Below are 24,983 nucleotides of genomic sequence, written 5' to 3' on the forward strand. Positions count from 1 at the left end.
TACACTTCCTAGGTCCATGTCCCTCTATTCCCATCCTATTCCTGTATTTGTCAAGTTCCCCCATAAATGTCACTATCGTCCCTGCTTCCACCACCTCCTCCGGCAGTGAGTTCCAGGCACCCACTACCCTCTGTGTAAAAAAAAAAAAAAAAAGCTTGTCTCGTACATCTACTCTAAACCTTGCCCCTTGCACCTTAAACCTTTGACCCCTCTACCCTGGGGAAAAGCCTCTGACGATCCACTCTGTCTATGCCTCTCATAATTTTGTAGACCTCTATCAGGTCACCCCTCTACCTCTCGTTCCAGTGAGAACAAACCAAGTTTATTCAAACGCTCCTCATAGCTAATGCCCTCCATACCAGGCAACATCCTGGTAAATCTCTTCTGCACCCTCTCTAAAGCCTCAAGATTTAGTTGATCATGGCTCATTTTGTGGTAAAAGTAACCTGAAGTGCAAATTGGACAGCAACTTCAGTGGCCAACACACGTGCACAGTTAAACTTGGGAATTGCTGTTCAGGTTATCCTGGCTCCCTGCAGTTGTTCTTTTTTTAATATAAATTTAGAGTACCAATTATTTTTTTTCCCAATTAAGGGGCAATGCAGCGTGGCCAATCCACCTACCCTGCACATCCTTTTGGGTTGTGAGGGTGAGACCCATGCAGACGGGGGGGGGAAATGTGCAAACTCCACACTGACACTGGGCTGGGATTGATCTCGGGACCTTGGCAAAAATGAGGCAGCAGTGCTAACCACTGCGCTGCCCTCCCCAAACTGTTATATAAAGGCAATCTCGACTTGACAATGAAACACATGAACAGAGTGAAGTTATACTAGGTGGTACATACTCACACAGATGCACAGGCTTGCTTTAAATGTATATAAAAATAAGATGTGTGCAGCTTATCAATACCAGTTTAACGAAGTGCCATACAGTCGCGAAACGTTAGCTTCCTTCTCTCTCCGCAGATGCTGTCAGACCTGTTAAGATTGTACAGTATTTTCTGTTTTTGTTTCAGATTCCAGCATTCGCAGTAATTTGCTTTTATCTATACCAGTGTTTGTTTTATTTTACAGTGCGATAAGTCTCAATTACTGTTAGAATCCCGCTGATACTAAATTAACTTTCAGCAGTGTGGAGTCTATCCTTGAATGATTGTTGGAGATTGAAAAACAGATGTAAAGATCTGAACGTTTTGCTCGCTCGCTCTCCAGTCAGGGGCTGGTTTAGCTCACTGGGCTAAATCGCTGGCTTTTAAAGCAGGCCAGCAGCACGGTTTGATTCCCGTACCATCCTCCCCGGACAGGTGCCGGAATGTGGCGACTAGGGGCTTTTCACAGTAACTTCATTGAAGCCTACTCGTGACAATAAACGATTTTCATTTTCATTTTTTTCATTTCTTGCTCGCTCTGTCCATGATTTGGCATGGAGTTGAGTATACTAACTACATCCTGGTGGAGATTCTGAATGCCTCAGTAAATATTCTTCGCTGTGGATGGTATTTACCTTGTTCACAGAAGTCCCAAACCTCCTGTAGAAGGCAACATGCTAAATTCATTTACCGCTGACTGCAAAAACCAATTCAATCTCTTGTAACCATCAAATTTAATTCTGATAGCAGAAATACTTAATTTTTAAAAAACTGATTAAATCTCAAATGAGAGAGATCTGGAAAACAAATTGACTTCAACTGAATAGGAGTGGAGCCTGTGCTCAAACAGTTATTTGTCACCAGCAACATAGCAATTTGAGTCAGAAGAATTAGAGTTATGGAGAGCTGATACACCTGGAGGTGATTAGAGTGAGCAATTGGGGTAAGGCAGTGAAAGAATTGATAAATTTGCAAATATTGAATTGGGAGTGTAGATGGTCTAGAGGGTTGTTCATGGAGAATGGGCAATACACGAGCAGCAATGCAAATATAGAACACAGGCAACCAGGGTTTTACATGAGCTACAATTCGGTGAATGCAAGGCCTGGCAGCAGTGCATGGATGTAGTTGATTCTGGATGTGACAAAGACATGAGGGTTTTGGCGGCAAGGGCCAGTGTTATGGAGGTGTGAGTAGGTAGCGCAGAGGATATGGGGTTGAATAGATTTGGATTTATTGTCACGTGTACCGAGGTACTGTGAAAAGTATTGTTCTGCGTACAATCCAGGCAGATCGTTCCATGCATGAAAAAACATAGGACATACGATAAATGCATAAAATGTAAATACAGAAGTATCTGGTGAAGCAGACGGAATATAGTGCGAACAATAGTAGTGAAGATGCTTAGAGTGACACTTCAGTCCATTACAGGGTCATCCAGGAGTCTGGTAACAATGGGATGGAAGTTGTTTTTGAATCTGATAGTGCTCCACATGAAGAGAGATTAACCTGGGTGGGAGGAGTCTTTGATTATGCTGCCCACTTTCCCAAGGCAATGGAAGGTGCAGACAGAGTCAATGGATGGGAGGTGGGTTCGCATGATGGACTGGGCTGCCCTCACAACTCTAGTTTCATGCGGTCTCGGGATGCCTGAATTGTGAAATGTCTGCTTCGACTTGGGATGATAGCTGGGAAAGGGCACAAAATCTGTTTTGAGGGCCTTGGTTTATTGCAGGGGTGCAGAGCCTGTGGGTTTGGTCTTTCCACTGTTTTACTTGGGAGGTTCATTCAGTGCTGGATAGTGAATGAGCAGTCTGACAACACACAGGCTGGAGAGTTTGAGAGAAGTGGTCCAGAGGGTGTTCGAGTACGTGTGGATACACCATATCTGTGGACAGCAGGGTAGCATGGTGGTTAGCATAAATGCTTCACAGCTCCAGGGTCCCCGGTTCGATTCCCGGCTGGGTCACTGTCTGTGTGGAGTCTGCACGTCCTCCCCCTGTGTGCGTGGGTTTCCTCTGGGTGCTCCGGTTTCCTCCCACAGTCCAAAGATGTGCGGGTTAGGTGGATTGGCCATGCTAAATTGCCTGTAGTGTCCTAATAAAAGTAAGGTTAAGGGGGGGGTTGTTGGGTTACGGGTATAGGGTGGATACGTGGGTTTGAGTAGGGTGATCATGGCTCGGCACAACATTGAGGGCTGAAGGGCCTGTTCTGTGCTGTACTGTTCTATGTTCTATTTGCCAAGGATTACCTTTCAAACAGATAGTGGGGGCACACTGAAGAGGTATTACTGTGGGGTTAGGAAGTGAAGCTATTATTGGAGATGCTCTCAGTTGGGTGGGTGTCCGAGCCGAGTTAGTGCAGTCTCATTGAACTCAATAATGTAGGTGGGTGATCAGTCTAAGGTTGCAGATAGATGGAGAAGGAAATGCAGTGATAGTGCCCCAATGCCACAGTGTGATCTAATGACACAGCAACATCTCTTCTTGGTGGGGCTGGCGAATGACCTCATCCAGTTGTGCCACTCCTGGCATGCCCATGTTGCAGGTTTGGTGTGGATGGTCCTCTAAGCACACTGACCCAGATTTCAGTGTTGTCTCCACCTGGTCGACTGCAGTGATTTCCCAAGCGAGGTGGTCTGCAATGTAGAGGTTTAAGCTGCATTTTTGGATGTCCTTAATATATTTTATACTGACCACCTTGATGTCATTTTCCCTGAGACCGTTCCCCAATGATTGGGGATTCTGCAATCCAAATCAGATTAAGATTGCATTGCTGCCAACAACAGACACGTGCAATAAAGCACCAGGTGCAAATGTTGATGACATCAGTCTCCAGGCTGTGGAGAAATTCTCAGCTTGACAGCATGTCCTCTAGGGGGCGATAACTATATCTGTGCATGCATCCAGAAAGCATATTCTGTCAACGACTGACTCTCTGATCGGTCTGGGAGCAGCATGGCATTAAGCTGAAGGCTAAAGTCAAACTCTCCCAGGCCATTATCCTTGCCACCCTGTTGTGTCGCACAGAATCCTGGGTCTGCTACACCACATCAAGGCTTCAGAATACTTCCATCAAAGATACCCGAGGTCCTTCATAATCCGATGACACAAACAAAAACAACGAGGTCCTCCGGCGGGCTGTATTCAGCAGCATGGAGACCATTCTCCAGAAATTCTGAAAGATTCCCTGGAAGGGATGGAATTAGCTATGGCTTTTTGCTCTCCTTTCAGTTGTCCCCATGGAACATGTATGGATGTCAAGTAAAAACAGGATTAGCTTTGCAACTGTTGCTTTAAATTGTATTTCCCCTTTCGGGGGTTCATAAAAGGAGACTGACGGAAAGAAATAAACACAAGAAACAACTGTTCATTAAGTCCACTAAAATGCAACGTATAAACTGAAATTGAAATACTAAATTAAATTCTTGTTAAATGTTACAAATTAATTTGAGAGAAGAAAATGTTGCTGTATTACCTACACCAGACCTGTTTAATATGACTTATCGTGTTTTTTTGGGGGGGTTTATGTTTTTCTTTTATAAATTTAGAATACCCAATTCGTTTCTTTCCATTTAAGGGGCAATTTAGTGTGGCCAATCCACCTAGCCTGCACATCTTTGGGTTGTGGGGGTGAAACCCACGCAAACACGGGGAGGGAGAATGTGCAAACTCCACACGGACAGTGACCCAGAGCCGGGATCGAACCTGGGACCTCGGCGCCGTGAGGCAACAGGGCTAACCCACTGCGCCACCGTGCTGCCTGACTTATCATGTTTAACTTGCAAGCAAACCTTTTTGACTCTTTTTCTTTTATTTTTCAAGATTGCAATGAACTTTTCTATTTCACATGGTGGTGTCACTGTTTAGCTCAGTTGGCCGGACGGCTGGTCTATGATGCAGACCAAGGCCAACAGCGTGGCCGTACTGGTTGAGGTTATTCATGAAGGTTCTACCTTCTCAACTTTCTCCCTCGCCTGGGGTGTGGTGACCCTCCAGTTAAATCACTACCAGTCAGCTCTCCCTCCTCAAAAGGGGAAAACCGCCTATGGTCATCTGGGATTATGGCGAATTTATTTCCAATCTGTTGGCTTTGCCTCAGGATAAGTATGGTGGTTTACAAACTATTTACAGCACATTTTGGCCCAACAGACAGATGTCAGTCTATAGATATTGTAATCTGTTTAGGGCCCTATAGTTGTCCTTCTGGTAAACAAAAGTGATTTGCAATGGCAAATCTAACATTAGTTGAAAAGGCTGGGGGAGGGACAGATATACATTTATTCCATTGTTTGATTGGGTGGATTGCAGCTTTTATAGCTGGTGCTATTTTAAGGATATGAAACCGAATATGAAATTATTTTTGTCTCTCTGGTAGTACGCCAAACAAACAGAAACCACAAAACCGAGATGAAGAGATGTTATCCGGTCGTGTGAAGAAAACCTGGAATAGCAGCAGTAACTCCTCTGTTCAGCACAGGGCAAGGAGTGCATCTGGGGCAGCAGTCAAATCTAAAGGTACCACTAATATCCCTTAGATTTTTGTTTTTATTTCTGCATATGATAAAATTATAAAATAAAACTCCTAAACAGCAGTTGCAAAGTCTACATCTCCAAATTTTGTGCACTCATCGGGGTTTTTGTGGTGACACCTTGATTATGTAACTTCATTATAAGCTATCAATGAGCGCTTTATAATACTGCCCAAGCAAAATCTCTTCACCAAAGAGACTTAAAAATGTTGGCATGGAGTTCAGCTAAACTTCTGACCAAAACTTCTATCTGTGCTCATGATGAGGGTTTATTGACGGGTCCTCGTTGATCACACAAGCCTAGTTAGCTGCTTCATTAGCTCAAGTGCAGCATGCCGACCTGGTGATGAACATCAGAAATAGCAATAGTCGGGGCCCAATCCAGTATCATGGCTAATCTTCTACCTTCAACTCCAATTTCCACCACTATCCTTATTGTTCCATAGTATTCAAAAGTCTTATCGGTGTGTCTTGAAGATACTCGATGGCTGGAATTTTCTTCCTACAGGGCTGTGCATCCTCTAAATTCGCATCTCCCGAGTGACAAAACCTCAGTTCTAAGTGGCTGATCCTGTATCCTGAGACCATGACCCCTAGTTTTAGACTCTCCAGCCAGAGGAACCAGCCTCTCAGAATTTATCTAAGCATTTTGCATATTTCAATGAGATCACCTCTCGTTCTCTTTGGAGTTTAGGAAAAATAAGTCCATTGTACTCTCTCTTCGTAGGACAGCCCTCACATTTTGGGAATCAGTACAGTGAACCTTTAACGCATTACTTGCTTCTAAGGTAAGTATATCCTCCCTTGGGTAAGGAGACCAAATATACATGGTATTGAGGTGTGGTTTTACCATAGTATACATGGGAGTTTGGGCGTGTAATGACTGTAAGAATGCCTCCCTGGTCTTCCAATCCTCTTAGAACAGAGGCTAACTTGCAACATTTGCCTCCCTATTAGTTTGTTTTACCTAAATGTTAACTTGTGATTTGTGTAGAGGACCAAATCTCTCTGCATATCAACATTTACGAGTCTCTTGTTCTAAATAATGACTCCCTGTTTGCAAATGGTAGCAAACTAATTCTATTCGAAAGCACTAAACATTGATTTTTTTTTTGCAGTGGTACATTTTACTCGTGCAGTGCTTTCAAACCACATTAACCTTCTCTGGAGAAATTCCAGTGAATTAATCATGCAGTTCAACACAGTCCTTTCCTTGGATGTTTAATATCCTTTGACGAGGATACGCAAGCCAATATTTTTCTTAGTGCTGTGCAGCATAATAAACTGTTTTAATGATTAAAAATCCATGCTGAATAAATTTGTGTGTGTGAATAATTTTGCTTTTAGAACCTTAGAAATCCTACATTGCAGAAGGAGGCCATTCGGCCCATCATGTCTGCACCAACCCTCCAAATGTGCATCCCACACGCCCAAACTCCCCACGGATAGTGATCCAAGGCCCGGATCAAACTGTGAACCATGAAATTTGAGTTCAATTTTTAAAATCAGCAGTTAAAAGTCTAATGATCATGTGCCGATTGTTTTAAAAACTTCTCTGGATCACCAGCGTCCTTTAGGGAAGGAAATCTGCCATCCTTATCTGGTCTGGCCTACATGTGACTTCAGACCCACAGCAATGTGGTTGACTCTTAAATGGCCTCGCAAGCCACTCCATTCAAGGGCAACCAGGGGTGGGCATGAAATGCTGGCCCAGCCAGCGATGTCCACATTCAATGAATAGGAAAAAAATGAATTCCGATGTAGCCAAGTATGAAGTAAACTATTTTGTTGGGAAGAATAGAGGCCACATACTCCTTAGAAAATGAATTTCCTAATTGTGTTGTGGAGCAAAGGGATCTGAGGGTACAGGCACAAATCATTGGAACTGGTGATGTAGGCTGCTAAGTTTAAAAGGAAAACAGCACTGGGATTGATTTCTAGAGAGGTTCTAAAAGCAGAGGGCATGCTAACCTTGTGTTGAACCTTGGCTAGAGCACACATGGACCAGAACTATTCGTAGTGCACCATATTATAGAAAGGATATCAAACGAGTCGAGAAGGTGAAAATATGTAATAGGGTAGTACTGAGGGGATATACCTATCAGAGGGAGGGTTGAACAAGCTGAGACTTGAGGGGAGGTCTAATAGAGGTCTTTTGAAGATTTGTGAAAGGTTTTGATAGGTTGTGCACCATCCTGGGCAAGTATGCAGTCAATTACAGCCCCACGAACCCCAGAGTCCAACGTAAGTGAATCAACCAATAATTGATGTATTTTCCTGAGATCTTTGATTCTTGACTGCTACAATGCGTAACAGGCACCAGATTTGTAAGTAAAACTTTATTATACCAAGAGAAGCGATAAACATGTAATGGAAAAAGTAGAACAACAATCTGATAATCAAATTATTCCCCTAACCCTGTCCCACCTAGACACCTGCAAGACAGACGCACAGTTGGGAGGGGGTGGGGTAGGAAAGGTTCAAAATAACAGGGATTAAACTCCGGATGAGAGCTGAATGTTTTCTGCTGACGATCTTCTAAAGATGTGAACTTAAAATCATTGGTTGGTTTGGATCATCTTATGGTTGTCTTCAATTAGAACATGCAGGCTGTAAAATTCTTTCTGGGGAGTCACTTCCAGTTGAATGACCTCCACCAGACTGGCCCTGAAACTTCACCTGAGGATTTCATGCAGTCCCCTCTTCCTGCGGGCTCCCACAGGTTGAACGAACCGGAGAGACAAAGATTTTTAAACAGAGGCCATCAGTTGAGATAAATCGGATTCAGTTCTCCAGCATTTTAATCAGAAGTGGAATGTGTAGTGGCCAGGCTGTAGAGTATTTTAACTACCAGCCTTAGCTAATAGTGTTTTAAATCGCCAGCCTCCCAAACAGAAGTTAGGCTTTCACAGACATGGCTGGAGACTTTTTGCAGCCTTCTGGTCAGAGTTTTAAACTTGCACAGACCTGGTTGATTAGAGAATGCTTGCAGCATTTACATCAGGAGTTAACCCTTGATAGGCCTGACGAGGGTGTTTAAATCAGCTTCTGCTTCCTAGGTTTTCACAGAGCTGAGACAAAATGGAACCTGCATTCTATTCCAGAATTTTCTGAAAGGCTTCTGCCAATCCGAATCGAGAATAGAAGATCTCCCAAAATTTAAGAGGGGATTGGATGCTAGCCAAGTCCATCAAATCAATATCATGGACAATAGCAGAATGGGCCGAATGGCCTAATTCCTGCTCCTATGTCTTACACCACAGAGCATACTGAATCAAGGGGTCTGCTTGGGTCAGTTCAAATAGTAGCTTGGAGTGGAGTGGGGGGGGGGGGGGGGGGGGGGGGGGGGGGGGGGTCAAAGGTCTGTAGTTTTAAAAACCGGTTCTGCAATTCTGAGGCAGCCAGCAAGGCAGGAATTAAAAAGGGAAAACAAGGATTGGGAAGAGGTTCCTTACAAAGGGTATGTGTCGAAATGGTCCCACTTGCAGGAGAGACCAAGACTATGGACCTAAATTTAAGATTATCACTAATAAATCCAAAATACATTTCAACACAATGTTCTTCACTGAGAGTGTGATTAGAATGTGGACCACAGCAGTGATCAAGGTGATTAATGAAGATGCATTTTAGGGGAAACTAGCTAAAAGCATAAAGGAGTGAACAATTAAAAGGCTGCGTTTATTGGGTTGGATGAAGAAGGGTCTGAGGAGGCTTGTGGGGAGCATAAATGCTGTCATGGATTCTGTGAAGACTTTTATTAGTGTAATTTATGGTATATGCATAAAATTAAAATTGGTGACATTTTTAAAAAATAAATTTAGAGTACCCAATTATTTTTTCCAATTAAGGGGCAACTTAGTGTGGCCAATCCACCTATCCTGCACATCTTTTGGGTTGTGGGGGTGAAACCCACGCAGACACTGGGAGAATGTGCAAACTCCACACGGACAGTGACCCAGGGCTAAGATTTGAACCCGGGTCCTCAGCGCCGTAGGCAACAATGCTAACCACTGTGCCACCGTGCTGCCGTTTGTGAGACATTTCTAATCTGAAAAGTTCTAATTACACAGTACAGGTTAAAGCAAAATATTGTTTTGTTATACTGTCCTTTTGTTGCTGTAGCTCTTCAAATATATAGTTTTGTTTTCCCGATTGTGTGGTATATTTTGTATTGTATGAAATGCACATTTACAATTTTAACCTTTCTCTTGTTGTTACAGATCCAAAAGGAGGGACAATGAGTTTGGAAAAAACCGACCCTGCTTCAGAACGAAGTGATTCATCAAAGCAGGCAACCAGAGTTCCAAACAGTGCAATTGGTAATGAAATGCTTGCAAAAGCTCATTCTAAACCGGCGAAAGCAGCTGCTCTCACTGCAGTGAAGGCAAATACCAAGAAAATGACACATGTTGGCACCACGAGTCCAAGGACACCTATTAATTACAGTAAGGTTGCACTGAAAGAGAAAAGTTCATCTTTGCCCAATGTAAGAAAGCCATCATCTAAACTGCTTCCAGCTACTAACAAAGTCAGTTCTAGCCTGAAAAGATCCAATTCTAGTTGTCATGACAAGGAAGCTCCAAATACTCTATGCCATGATGTGAAAAGTGAAGCACGGATAAAAAATGACCAAATGGGAGTAAGCAGTCAGTCGAAACACCGGCAGAATACTGAAGTGCTGCCAGCTGCTTCGCGAGATAGTAAGTTGGCGGGAGGAGACCAGACTTTGACATGTGCACTTTCAACGAAAATTGTCAACTCGAGCAACCCATCTAACCATGCTAAAAATGCAAATGAGTGTACATTAGAAAACATTGATGCAACTTCAGTTGTGACAAATGTAGTTAATTCTGAAGGTCACACAACACCAAAGCTATCTGAAGACATTGGGCTAAAGTCAAATCTGCAGATCATTCAAGGTCATTCTTCAACTGCAAATAAGGAATCCCCAAGCGATCCATCTTCTGAAACAAAGCTACCAATTTTTAATGGATGTGAGAGCATAAAAGAAGGTCCTCTTCACAGAGGAAGTAATTGTGCTGTAAAGGTTAAATATGACCATCTTTTACCAGATAGCCAACATGAAGGAGAGTCCCTTCTGAGCAAAGATATATTTGAACAAAACAATGCAACACTCTCTGCTCATTCCTTTGGCCAAGCCAGTGAGTCTGCAAAATATAACATCAAACAAGGTGAAAACCAAGTTCTGTCAGGCTCGCCTAAAGAAACTGATGTGACAGGAATCACTGAAAGTCAAATGCTTTTAGAAACTCCGCTAGTTGAACCTTGGAACTTGGGTACAGAAGTCTCTCCAGCTTCAGATGCATCTTTCCCAAAACAAAGCCCAGACACCGACACTGGAAGTGTAACAACGTCATCTGATGATATAAAGCCTAATTCAGAGGACTATGATGCTGGAGGTTCCCAGGATGATGATGGATCAAATGAGAGGGGCGTTTCCAAGTGCAGCACAGTTGTATGTCACGACTTCCTCGGGCGAAGCAGCAGTGACACAAGCACACCAGAGGAACTTAAAGAATATGACAGTGGATTAAGAGTAGAAGTAAAAGTGAAAAGTGTAGAGTCTCATGGGAAGACACGAGCTGCAAGTACAAGAGAATCCGTAAGTAATCACTGTTCCAAAATATCTCCAGGAATTAAAGCAGTGGAAAGAGGTCGCGAGGAGGATGCTGTGCCTGCTGGTGAGAAATTAGATCCTGTTTCAGACCTCTTGTCTTCGTGTGAAGTGACTGAAGAAGATAAGTCAGAAATTGAGAATGCAGAAGAAATCTTCCCTCTCCCCGTTGCTGTTCCTCCTTCCCTGCCCCCTCCTGAACAAGACATCTACCATTTTCAGGGTATTGACAACCTGGCTTTTGAAGACGTTACCGAAAATGAGACCGAGGTCACAAACTTTTCTTCAACTGCGAATTTCAAGCGTTCTGTTTTGCTGTCTGTGGATGAATGTGAGGAGCTGGGTTCCGATGAAGGAGAAGGTGAAAGTCCACTCGCCTGCTCTTTTGATTCTTTGACTCCCTCTGATGTATTTGATGGGGGTTCCCATGAGGGTGGCCACCAACGTTATGGGAGAACTTACTATTCGCGATATTCACTAGACATTGATGATGATTTTTTGGTATGTGGCCAGCAGCCCCAGGAGAAGGGCAAAAGGCAATCAAGAGATTCAAGTCCTTCACTGGATGCCGAGGAAACCGGTGTGGTAGCCAATGATGCACAGCCACAGGTTGTTTCAGCAGAAATAGAGCAGGCAACAAGCGTCAGTATTGCACTTGTCGCACACCATCTTTTTACTGAACCGCTTGGTGAAGGAGTAGGTCAGCACTTGGAAAAGGAAAGGATGGATGGAAACATGTTCGAGAACCAGTACGAGGATAACGTGCTGCCTGAACAAAATAATATCCAGCCTACAGGTGACGGTGGTGGGGACGATAGACCTCAGGAAAGACCCTGTCATTTGCACCTTTGCCAGAAAGGGCATTCTTTCAGTTTACACAGCGACGACCTTGATACAAATGAGCTTTTGGCTAACGTGGAAAAAGGGCATGTGCAAGGTTACTACTCAACATCCAGTGAGCAAACTGATAATTCTTTGCCAACAGGTAATGTATACTGTAATTAACCTTTGATACCAACAGAAACCACTCGGTCTGAAGACAAGTTCTTGATCTTCTGTGCCACATTGTCCAAATGTAGGGGAATGAAAGTAAGACCACATCAGTTTAGTTTGTGGGACCATGGGGAATGTCAAGGGGAAGGGTTTTTAAGATGCAAAAAGTGGGAGTGCACCTTGTATTCTTAAACATGAACATTTACATTTTTCCCAGTAATCGTTAGCATGAATACCGAGAGCTTAGTTATTTCCCATCTAATTATAATGACTTGTTGAAAGAAAAGAAAACCTGCACTCCAGAATCCTCTGGTCGTTTTCTGTGTATGACATTAAAAATCATTTAGCCAATACCATGTATTTGATATGTGTATTGTTAATGTATTAAATCAGATGCTGGTAAGTGGACCGTCTTGGAGATCTATTGCACATTGAATTATGGAGTAGGCATGCATGATCAAACTAACACAAAACCCTACAAGCAGTTGGAATGCCAAAGTGTTAGATTTAGAGAGCTAGTTGCAAAGACTGATTTGCAAGTAAGTGTGTTTTCACACTTGAACAAATTAAGTGGTGTGGTCTCAGAACATGTGGGAAAATGTTACTATGCCAATTGATGGAACCTAAACGACATTTGCACTGAAATGTTAATAGCAGTACTTGTACACAGTTCTGTAAATCAAAATTAATTAGATTTAAGGTAACTGTCCAGCAGCTAATGTATTATGGATACTGAATTTGTTTTGTCCAGGATGTAATTAAAGTTATATGTTCTTGTATTTCTAATAAGTTAAGTTCTGCCAAATGTATTTAAATGTTTGCTTAGCATTGACAATTAAGTTTTTTGCTGAGTTTATTTTTGCTTGATGAATGGTTGATCTTTTAACTGGTTTACTAACCCAATAAACTGCATCAGATTTTCCTGAACTTTTTAATTTTTTTTTTTAAATATTCAAATGTGTAGCAGAATACAGAACACCAACTCAGACTAAACCAATGCACAAACCATTAGCACATGGTCTGTAATGCCTGCAATTAGAATAATGAAAATTGAGGTTTAACCAAACTTTAAACTAGCAAATTACATTTTTACCACTTGGGAGTATTACCCATAAAAATGACTTGATGTATTTGCTGTACTGGAATCAGTTGATTCAAAATTAACAGGACAACTTAATGGGTTTGTCAAAAATTCTCTGCTGTTTTAGCAAAGGTAAAAATTCACCAACTTTAGACCAGTGAGTACCTCTATGAAAATAGGGAAGTTCAGAAGAATGCACTGAGCATTCGTATGATATTTAACAACCTTATGATTTCACTACCAACTTGTTTCTGGATTAACTAATCAGATAACATTAATACTTCATCATTTGCCTATTTTTGGCCACATGAACTTGTTGCTTCATGCTTGTATTAACCTCTCTTAACTTGTATCCTGCTACTGCCCTTAAGTCCATCAGAAACTGCTTTTACAATTCGTTGATCGTTATTGCAATCAGTCTTTTAACCAAAATATTCCAAAGTAGTGTGCAGCAGTCCCAATTGTAGCTTTTCAGTATTGGAATTTTTACAATGTTTAGTCTTATGAACTGTTTCAGGAAACTTAGCTGATTGCGACAGATCACAAAGCTGCGCATTTGAGCGTCGCCCTTCAAAAACCCTTTCTCCCATATACGAGATGGAACTAACAGAAGATGCAGAACGGAGCTCAGAGGTAGAAATGAGTCATGTGCATCAAGGAGAAAATGAACGCTTTGCAGAAAGAGACTGGATACTGCTTAAGCAGCTTCTTGGAGATCAGGACCTAAATTGTGGGGTTGTTAACTGTCTACCAGAAGATGTCAATCTAGCACAGTATCTTATCAACCAAACACTCTTCCTTTCTAGAGATGCTTGTAAGACTCCAGGCAAAATTGCAATTGAAAAAGAGGCACTATGTAAATGGACTGAATTGCTATCTCCGTCAGAGGACTCTACAGCTAGCATTACAGTGGCTAGTTTTTCCCCAGAAGAATCAGTGTCCCCGCAGGGGGAATGGACAATTGTAGAACTGGAAACCCACCACTAGCATCATCTCTAAATTGTATACATTGGGGTACAAGATGAATTGGATTCTAATGTCTCATGGTTCTGCCTTTTTCTGTAGCTTAATAACCAGGTTTTAATGCATTTCTATTGGATGCAACAGTAGATAATAAACTTATATACTTTTTGTTACAGAATTGCCATTTGGAGGGTGTTTGTGAAGGGTTTTTGCACAATAACATTTGCTTTATCTGAATGTGGGAAGGGAGGAAAATAAAAAATCTTGTAAATTATTGGTCCATATGCTTAAAACTAAATGATAATTTTTATTTTCCAAATGTAAAATGGTAGTAAGCTAAAATCATTTACTTTTAAGAACTAATAGAATCACTACAGTGTAGAAGAAGGCCATTCGGCCCATTGAGTCTGCACTGACCCTCAGTACCCTACCCAGGCCCACTCCCCCTACCCTATCCCCGTAACCCCACCTTTAGACACCAAGGGAGAATTCAGCATGGCCAATCCACCTAACCTATACATCTTTGTACAGTGGGAGGAAACTGGAGCACATGGAGGAAACCCATGCAGACACGGGGAGAACGTGCAAACTCCGCACAGTCACCCGAAGTCAGAATTGAACCTAGGTCCCTGGTGCTGTGAGGCAGCAGGGCTAACCAGTGTGCCACCCCGAATCATCAGGGGGAAAAAATTCTCAAATTGGGGAGTAAGGAGAGAACATCCAGGATGTAGGAATTTTCTGACAACTGTTTGCTTTTGTTTTGGAATCCAGGGCAGCTGCGGGAACTTAAAATTTATTTTTTACTTTTTGAGATTTTTAGATACCAAATATTGATGTCCTTGGGGCCAGGATCTGAACTAATTTCTTTAACTCCCTTTTCGACAAAATAAACTGGATGGTACGTGGCAGTTTCTGGCTGGCTGTAAAATGTGGATTTGTTGGTACAAAATGGGAGTTTTGTTTTCTATCAGCAGGTATAATTCGATTATATTCAGCTGAATCAACAAAGATCAGACTCTTAATACATGAAGTGCATTCCAGACCATCACCATTCTCTGGGTAAAAATATTTTTCCTCACATTTTCCACCCCCCCCACCCCACCCTCCCAAACCTCCTGCCCCTCACCTTGAACCTCTGTCCCCTCGTGACTGACCCTTCAACTAAGGGGAACAGTTCTCCCTATCCATGCCCCTCATAATCTTGCACACCTCGATCAGGTTGCCGCTCAGTCATCACTTTTCCAACGAAAACAACCCAAGCCTATCCAACGTTTCTTAACTTAAATGTCCATCCCAGGCAATATCCTAGTGAATCTCCTCTGCAGCCCCTCCAATGAAATCACATCCTTCCTATAATGTGGTGACCAGAACTCCACATAGTACTTCAGTAGCCTCCCCAAAGTTCTATACAATTCCAAGATAACCTCCCTGTTTTAATCTATGCCTCGATTGATAAAAGCAGGTGTTTGACCATATGTCCTTTTCATCACCTTATAAACCTGCCCTTCGCCTTCAGAGATCTATGGACAAACACACCAAGGTCCCTTTGTTTCTCAGAACTTCCTAGTGTCATGCCATTCATTGAATACTTCCTTGTCAAGTTACTCCTTCCAAAGTGTATTACCTCACACTTCTCTGGATTAAATTCTATCTGCACATTTGACCATCCCATCTATATTTTCCTGTAACTCAGACACTCAAAACCTCACTGTTAACCATCTGGCCAATCTTTGTGTCATCTGCAAACTTGCCGATCCTACCCGCACATGGTCATCTATGTTGTTTACATAAATTAAGAATAATAGGGGACCACCGATCCCTGTGGTACACCACTGGACACTGGCTTCCAGTCAGTAAAGCAGCCGTCTATCATCACCCTCTGTCTCCTACAGCTAAGCCAATTTTGAATCCATCTTATCAAGTTGTCCTGTATCCCTTGTGCATTTGCCTTCTTTAGAAGTCTCCCATGTGGGACCTCGTCAAAGGCTTTGCTGAAATCTTTATAAACTGTGATGTCTTCCAGGGAAGGTGGAGCCTGTACAAGAAGGACGGTTTCCCCTGAACTGGAGGGGCACCAATATCCTGGCTGGGAGGTTTGCTAATATGGTTTGGGTGGGTTTAAACTAATTTGGCAGGGGGTGGGAATCAGAACAGGAAGCCAGCAAGTGTGGAGACTGTGGATGAGCATGGTACCAGGGTCAGGCTGGCTAAGAGGAAGGGCAGGTTAGGGGAGGTTGAACTCGGTGGGACTGGAGGTCTGGAGTGTATCTGCTTCAATGCACGGAGTATAACGGGTAAGACAAATGAACTTAAAGCCTTGATTCATGCGCGGAACTTGGATGTAGTTGCTGTAACGGAGATTTAGTTAAAAAGGGACCGGACTGGCAGCTAAATATTCCCAGGATATAGGTGTTTTAGGCAAGACAGGGAGGAAGGTAAAAGAGATGGGGGAGTTGCAATACTGGTTAGGGAACATATTGCTGCTGTGCAGAGGATGGACACCATGGAAGAATCAAGTGACGAGGCACTGTGGGTAGAGCTCAGAAAGGGGGCAGCCACTATGATGGGGGTGTACTACAGGCCTCCCAACAGCCCACGGGAAGTTGAGGATCAGATAGGTAAGCAGATTCTGGGTAGATGTAGAAACAATAGGGTTGCTGTAGTGGGATACTTTAATTTTCGTCATGATGGCTGGAAATCCCTTAAGGCTAGGGGTCTGGATGTGGAGGAATACAAGTGTGTCCAGGAAAGTTTTTTGGAACAATATGTGGATATTCCGACTAGATGGGGGGGGGGAAAGAGAGGCTACATTGGACGTGATTCTAGAGAACGAGCCCGGCCAGGTCATTCACGTTGTAGTGGGAGAACATTGGCCAACACTGAGCACAATTCCGTAAGCTTTTGGATACTCATGGAAAAGGACAAGTGTCCTAGGGTCAAGGTGCTAAATTGGGGGAAGGCTAACTACAATCAGATTAGGCAGGATTTGGAGGCTGTTGTTTGGGAGAGGGTGTTTGAGGATGAGCATTTGGATGTGGGAGTCCTTTAAGGAGCAGTTGATGGGCGTGCAGGACAGGCATGTGCCTTTAAAAAGGAAGGACAGGAAAGGCAGGATTCAGGAACCATGGATGACCATGGAAATTGAGAATATTGTCAAAAAGAAAAAAGATGCATACGTGAAATACAAACAACTAAAAACAGATAAAGCACTTGAGGAATACAAGGAAAGTAGAAAAGAGCTCAAGCAAGGAGTTAGGAGGGCAAAAAGGGGTCCTGAAATGTCCTTGGCAGTTGACAGACAGGATTAAGGAGAATCCTAAGGCATTTTATACGTATATTAGGAACAAGAGGGTAGCTAGAGAAAGAGCTGGTCCACTCGAGGACAAAGGAGGGAAATTATATATAGAACCAGAGGAAGTAGGTTAGGCACTTGATGAGTATTTTGCATTGGTATTCACAAAGGAGAGGGACATGCTGATTGGTGTCTCGGAGGGATGTGTGAACACTTTTGAACAGGTCGTTATTACGAGGGAGGCAGTGTTTAGGTGTGTCCTAATATACGTATAAAATGCCTTGGGATTCTCCTTAATCCCATCTGCCAACTGCACTGACCAGAATTGAACACAGTATTCCAAATGTGGCCTAACCAACGTTCTATATAATTGTAACATAATTTGAGCTTTTATACTCAATACCTCGTCCTATGAAGGCAAGCATGCCATATGCTTTCTTTACTGCAATTTCCAGCTGTGCTGCCACTTTTCAGTTTTTCACTGGATAGCCAGTGTTATTTAAGAAGGGTTGCAGGGCTGAACTCGCTGGATGGATCCAGAACTGGCTTAGCCACAGATGACAGGGTAGCAGTGGAAGGATGTTTTTCTTAATGGAGGTCTGTAACTAGTGTTCCGCAGGGAGATGTTCTGGGACCTCTGCCCTTTGTAGTATATATAAATGACTTGGAAGAAAACGTAGTGGGCTGATTAGCAAGTTTGCGAATGATACTAAGATTGCAGGAGTTGTGGATAGTGATGAAGATTGTCAGAGAATACAACAGGATATAGATAGGCTGCAAAATTGGGCAGGGAAATGACAGATGGAATTTAACCCGGACAAATGAGAGGTGATGCATTTTGGTAGATCCAATTCAGGTGGGAGCAATAAAATAAATGGCAGGAGCAGAGAGACACAGAGCTCTGGGTGTGCAGGTCCACAGATCCTGAAAAGTGGCAGCACAGCTGGAAATTGCAGTAAAGAAAGCATATGGCATGCTTGCCTTCATAGGACGAGGTATTGAGTATAAAAGCTCAAATTATGTTACAATTATATAGAACGTTGGTTAGGCCACATTTGGAATACTGTGTTCAATTCTGGTCAGTGCAGTTTGCAGATGGGATTAAGGAGAATCCCAAGGCATTTTATACGTATATTAGGACGCAGCACACAGAAGGACGTGGAGGCTTTGGCGAGAGTACAGAAAAGGTTCACCCAGATGTTGCCTCGTAAGGAGGCTATTAGCTATGAGGAGAGATTGAGTAAACTGGGATTGTTCTCCCTGAAGAGACGGAGGCGACCTGATAGAAGTTTATAAAATTATTAGGGGTATAGATAGGGTGAACAGTTGGAGGCTTTTTCCCAGGGTGGAAATGACAATTACAAGGGGGCATAAATTCAAGGTAAGGGGGGAAAGGTTCAGTGGAGATATGCGGGGGAAGCTTTTTACACAGAGGGTGGTGGTGGCCTGGAATGCACTGCCAAGTGAGGTGGTTGAGACAGGTACGTTAGCGACCTTTAAGACTTATCTGGATAGACACATGAACAGATGGGGAATAGAAGGATACATAGGACACATGATCGGCGCAGGCTTGGAGGGATGAAGGGCCTTTCCTGTGCTGTATTCTTTATATATCAACTGCACTGCCCTCACCTATGCACCTGTTCACCTCAAAATTTAATTAGATTTGTTAGACATGTCCTCCCTCTGACAAAGCCATGCTGACGATGACTGATCAAACCTTGCCTCTCCAGGTGGAGATGAATTATGTCCTTCAGAATTTTCTCCAATAGTTTCCCTACCACTGACTTGAGACTCGCTGGTCTGTAATTCCCTGGCTTATCGCAACAATCTTCTTAAATTGTGGCAGCGAATTAGCTGTTCTCCAGTCCTCTGGCAACTCTCATGTGGCCAGAAAGAAACTAAAGAGTTGGGTCAGAGCCTGGCAATCTCCTCCCTTGACTCCCACAGCAACCTGGGACACAAATCATCTGGAACTGGAGATTTGTCCAACTTTAAGCCTGCCAACACTACCAATATCTTGACACTCCCTATGTCAATTTGCACAAGAATCTCGCTGTCTGTGCGGAGTCTGCACGTTCTCCCCGTGTCTGTGTGTGTTTCCTCCGGGTGCTCCGGTTTCCTCCCACAGTCCAAAGATGTGCAGGTTAGGTGGATTGACCATGATAAAATTACCCTCCGTGTCCAAAAAGGTGAGCCGGAGTTATTGGGTTACGGGTATAGGGTGGAAGTAAGGGCTTAAGTGGGTCGGTGCAGACTCGATAGGCCGAATGGCCTCCTTCTGCACTGTATGTTCTATGTCTGTGTCTCTCCGATTTCCTTACCTACACCCTCATTCTCTTCAGTGAAAACTGATGTGAAGTATTCGTCCGACACCCTACCCAATGTCCTCTGGCTCCACCCACAGAATGGCCTGTTGGTCCCTAAATGGACTTTACTCTTTCTCTGGTTATCATCCTCCCATTGATATGGAATATCGGGATCTTCCCGACTTTTATCAGCCAGAGCTTTCTCATGTCCCCTCTCCAAATTGCTTTCTTTAGCTCCACCCTTTCTGTACTCCACTAATGCCTCTGCTGATTAGCTGTCCTTGTACCTGCTAAAAGCCTCCTTTCCTTCTCATTGTATCCTGAATATCTCTGGTCAGCTGGGGTTCTCTGGGCTTGTTCTCTCTAAGGTGACAGGAAGGAGTAACATGTTGGGCCTGTACCCTCCCCATTTCCTTTTGGGAACCCCCCCCCCCCCCGATTCGGCCATTTCTGTAGATTTCCCCACGAGTAGCTGTTCTCAGTCAGTCAACCTTGACCAGATCTTCCCTTATTTTACTAAAATTTGCTCTTTCCACCCCCACCCCCCCCGCCAATCCAAAGCCTTTTTTTTGTTGCAATTTGTCCATTTCTTTGTCCATAATAAGCTTAAATTGTACCATGTTGTGGTCAGTATCACTGAATAAAATGCTCCCCCACACCAGCTTAACCACGTATCAGGCTTCATGCCTAGAATTAGTGACGTTCCTTATTGGACCCTCTACATGTTGACCTAAAAGATTGTCCTGTATATATTTTAAGGGCTTTGATGGAGTGGATTTCTTAACACTATGACTGTCCCAATTAATGTGGGAAAGTTGAAATATAATTACCCATTGTTATTTTTACACACCTCCACCAATTGTGCACGTACTTGCTCCTCAACTTCCTGCTATCTGGGGGTCCAGAATAAACACCTAACAATGTGGCTGCCACTTTTTTTTATTCCTGAGCCCTATCCACAAAGCTTCAATTAATAATAATAATATTTTTATTCTCACAAGTAGACTTACATTAACACTGCAATGAAGTTACTGTGAAAAGCCCCTAGTCGTCACATTCCGGCGCCTTCTTGGGTACACAGGGAGAATTCTGAATTCTCAGCTGGTACGGGAATTGAACCCGCGCTGCTGGCCTTGTTCTGCATCAAAACCAGCTGTCTCACCCACTGAGCTAAACCAGTCCCGATTGATGCTGCCTCCAAGATATCATCTCGCCTTACTGCAGTAACTGTATCCTTAACTAATAATGCAAAGCCTTCTCCTCTTTTACCCCCTCTCCTGTCTCGTCTGAATATTCTATATCCCGGAATGTTGAGCTGCCAATTCTGCCCCTCCCTCAACCACATCTCTGATGGCTGCTATATCACAATACCATGTGTTAATCCTCACCCCTAATTTATCTGTTTTACCTGTAATACTCCTGCCATTAAAGTAGAGGTTATCCAGCCTGGCTTTACTCCCTTGAAACTTACAGCTGTACTTCCTCTGCCTTGATTGCTTCACTGCATTATGCTGTGTCCCTATTCTGCTCACAGCCTTGTGTCCCTCTCGCCCTGCTGAATTAGTTTAAATGCCTCCCAACAGCATCAGTAAACCAGCCAGTAATGTTAGTCCTGCTTTGGTTTAGATGTAGACCATCCTGCTTGTACAGGTCCCACCTTTCCCAGAAACAATCTCCGTGATCTAGGAATCTAAAACCCTCCCTCCTGCACCAACTGTTAAGCCATGCATTCATCTGCACTATTCTCCTATTTCTGTGCACACCAGCACATGGCACTGGGAATAATCCAGAGATTACAGTCTGAGAGGTCCTACTTTTTAGACCATTTCATAGAATTGTAGAATTTCTCTAAACATGCTATCCACGATGCCCTCCGGCTCATGGATCATAGAATTCCTACAGTACAGGAGCCCTTTCAGCCCATCGTGTCTGCACTGACCCTCTGAAAGAGCACCCTAACCTCAGTCCACTCCACTGCCCTATCCCCATAATCCCACCTAACCTTTGAACAGCAAGGGTGCAATTTAACATGGCCAATCCAAGGGCAGCATTGTGGCGCTGTGGTTAGAACTGCTGCCTCATGACGCAGAGGTCCCAGCATCGTTCCCGGCTCTGGGTCGCTGTCCGTGTGGAGTTTTCACATTCTCCCCGTGTTTGCGTGAGTTTCGCCCCCACAACCCAAAGATGTGCAGGCGAGGTGGATTGGCCACGCTAAATTGCCCCTTAATTGGAAAAAAATTGAATTGGGTACACTAAATTTATTTTGAAAAACGTGGCCAATCCTGCACATCTTTAGACTGTGGGAGTAAACCGGGGCACTCTGAGGAAACCCACATAGACACAGAACGTGTAAACTCCCCCCACACACACACACACACACACACACACACACACACACACACACAATCACCTGAGGATGGAAACAAACTGGGTCCCTGGTGCTGTGCCACCCTGTCTGCTCCACAGTGTCCTCGGCTGCCATTCCAACTCTGAAACCCAAGCTTCCAGGAGCTGTAGCTGGACACATCTATGTACATGCTGGTCCCAGGCACTGGAAATGTGCCCGACGCAGGGTTGCTTGCTATCGCTGTTACTGTTTGCGCTGGCCATAGAGCCGTTGGCTCTCAGGGGGTCGGCAGAGTGGCAGGGGATTATCAGGGGATAGAGGGGGCATCGGGTGTCTCTCTACGCCGATAACCTGTTGTTGTATGCTTCGGATCCGCTGGAGAGTGTGGAAAGGATTATGGGCCTGCTGGGAGGTTTGGAGGGTTCTTGGGGTATAAAACTAAATGTAGGGAAAAGCAAGGTTTTCCCGGTGAATGAGCTGGGATGATGGGCAAACATGGGGATGCCATTTACGGTAGTGAGGGATAGGTTTAGGTATTTGGGAATCCAGGTAGCGAGGGAATAGACTGGGCTCTATAAGTGGAACTTGACGAAGCTGGTGGAGGAAGTCGGGGAGGATCTTTTTTTAAAAAAAATTTTTATTTACATTTTTACAAAATACAAAATATAAACATCTTAACTCTATTAACATACAACCGCGGTGACACCCCATGAACAATACCCCCCCCAGCTTCAAGAGCAACTTCAAACAAAAGGAAAGAACAAAAACAAAGAAAAAGAAAAAAACAAAAAAGAGAGAGATAGCACCCTCCACAACCCCATGTGCACAGTTCTCCCTCCCCCCAATCCTTACCCCCCCCCCCCCCCCCGGGTTGCTGCTGCTATCGGCCTATTTCCCTACCTTTCCGCCAGGAAGTCCAGAAAAGGCTGCCACCGCCTGAAAAACCCTTGTACTGATCCCCTCAGGGCAAATTTCACCCTCTCCAATTTAATGAACCCCACCATATCATTGAGTCGGGGAGGATCTTAAGAGGCCGGGTACAATGCAGTTGATATTGGTGTGGATGGTCAAAGAGATGAAAATGAATATTCTGCTGAGGTTCTTGTTTATTTTTCAGTTTAGATTGATCTTTATACCAAAGGTCTCTTTTTGGAAATTCAACATGAATTTCTGACTTTGTATGGGCGGGAAAGGTGCCGGGTGGGGAGGACCCTGCTGCAGAGGCGCCGGGGGGCATTGTCAAACCTGCTTCATTATTTTTGAGTTGTGAATGTGGGTAAGGTGCGGCGATAGTGGGAAGGAAATGGGGTAGAGTGGGTTAGGATGGAGGAGAAATCTTGTAAGGGGTCTAGTTTGAGGGCTATGGTGATGGCAGTGTTGCCAATGGCTCCAAGTAGGTATTCAGGGAGCCCGGTGGTGCAGTTCACAGTGAAGATATGCAATCAGAGGATATTTTAGGGTGGAAGGGATGTCGGTGTTAACGTCACTGTGCGGGAATCATGGGTTTGAGCCGGTGGTGGAGGGAAGTGGGGCTGGCCAAGGTGAGGGATCTATTTGGCGGAAGGATTCAACAGTCTGGAGGTGCTAAGGGAGAGGTTAAAGCTGCCGAGGGGGAGTTCAGGTATCTGCAGATTAGGGACTTTGCGCGATAAGTCTGGAGGGGGTTCCCTAGGTTGCTAGGATACAACTTGTTGGAGCGATTACTGCTTCCGAATGCGGAAGAGGAGGGAAGAATTGGGGATATATACAAGTGGGGAGCAAGCAGGTGGTGATCAAGGAAGTGGAGTTGGGAGGGGAGATCAATTGGGAGTATGGAGTGAGGCACTATGTAGGGTAAACAGGCCCACCTCCTGTGCAATGTTGAGCCTGATGCAGTTTAAGGTGGTGCACAGGGTGCATATGACTTGGGTGAGATTGAGTGGATTCTTTCAGGGGGTCAGCAGATAAATGTGAGGTGTGGATGGGGGCCAGTCAATCACGCGCATATGTTTTGGAGTTGCAAAAAAAATTGGGAAGATTCTGAGCAGGAGTGATCGTGGTCTTCGCCAGGATAGTGGAGGAGGAGGTGGACCCAGACCCTTTTGGTGGTGATATTTGGGGTTTCAGAGATGCCAGAGCTTATGGAGCGGAGAAAGGCCGATGTCATGGTCTTCACCTCTGATTGCATGGTGGTGAAATTTACTGGAGTGGCGGTTGGCATCTCCACCGGGGCTAACGGCATGGTTGAGTGACCTGTACGCCTTCCTGCGATTAGAGAAGATAAAGTATGAATTAAGGGGCTCAGCAGAGAGGTTTGAGAAAAGGTGGGAAACCTCGTCACAGGGTGGGGAGGGGGGGGGAAGTGTAAAAGAAAAGATTTGTACAGACTGTATAGTCGATTTCTGGGAAGATGTTTCCCGGGGTGTTTGTAACCTGTTTTGATGAATGTTGGTAATGAAATACAATTTTATTTTAAAAAGCAAATGTGCCTGTCTTCCCACATAGAACAGGAGGAGCGCACCACAGCTTTGAGATTTTCTGCCATCACTAAACTCTTTAAATATAAAATTTTTTGAAGAATTGTAAAAATAGATCAAATAGGTCCCTACCCTTGCTTAAACAAGGATTTACGATTTAATCTAGTTTGAAAATACTCACCAGGTCTTTGTCACAATCGGCTGCACCCATTGGTCCCACATCACTTTCAGAACTGTGACGTCACCTTGGAATGCTTCCGTTTATCTCCTTACTACCGCAGATTTACCCTGCTCCCGCTAACGAGGCAAGTGGATTAGGCCTTACCGTACCGCTCTTTTGTACTCCCCTGAGCCTCGGGTGCTCCTCCAAGATCTGAAGTCCGCGCCGCTGAAAAGGCAAGTTCATTTCCAAAACACATCTTTACCTTTTTTTTAAAAAAAGTGCTGATTTATTTTACATGCACATTTGGAGAGATTGCCATAGTTACCACATCATTTGTTTTTT

The 24,983-nt window shown here is 43.9% G+C and overlaps 1 protein-coding gene across 2 annotated transcripts in view; it reads left to right on the plus strand.

Moving 5' to 3' along the window:
• The window catches only part of btbd8 (BTB domain containing 8), a 116,168-nt gene extending 101,921 nt beyond the window's left edge, over positions 1–14,247 (plus strand). For both annotated transcript variants that reach the window (XM_038793817.1, XM_038793818.1), the window contains 3 exons: positions 5,249–5,388; positions 9,623–12,022; positions 13,629–14,247. In XM_038793817.1, coding sequence (XP_038649745.1) covers positions 5,249–5,388; positions 9,623–12,022; positions 13,629–14,098 — 3,010 coding nt within the window. In that variant the 3' untranslated portion in view covers positions 14,099–14,247. The remainder of the gene's footprint in view (positions 1–5,248; positions 5,389–9,622; positions 12,023–13,628) is intronic.
• Positions 14,248–24,983: the final 10,736 nt, after the last annotated feature.

Source organism: Scyliorhinus canicula, chromosome 4, assembly GCF_902713615.1.
Source record: "Scyliorhinus canicula chromosome 4, sScyCan1.1, whole genome shotgun sequence".
In the NCBI taxonomy this organism is placed as follows: Eukaryota; Metazoa; Chordata; class Chondrichthyes; order Carcharhiniformes; family Scyliorhinidae; genus Scyliorhinus; species Scyliorhinus canicula.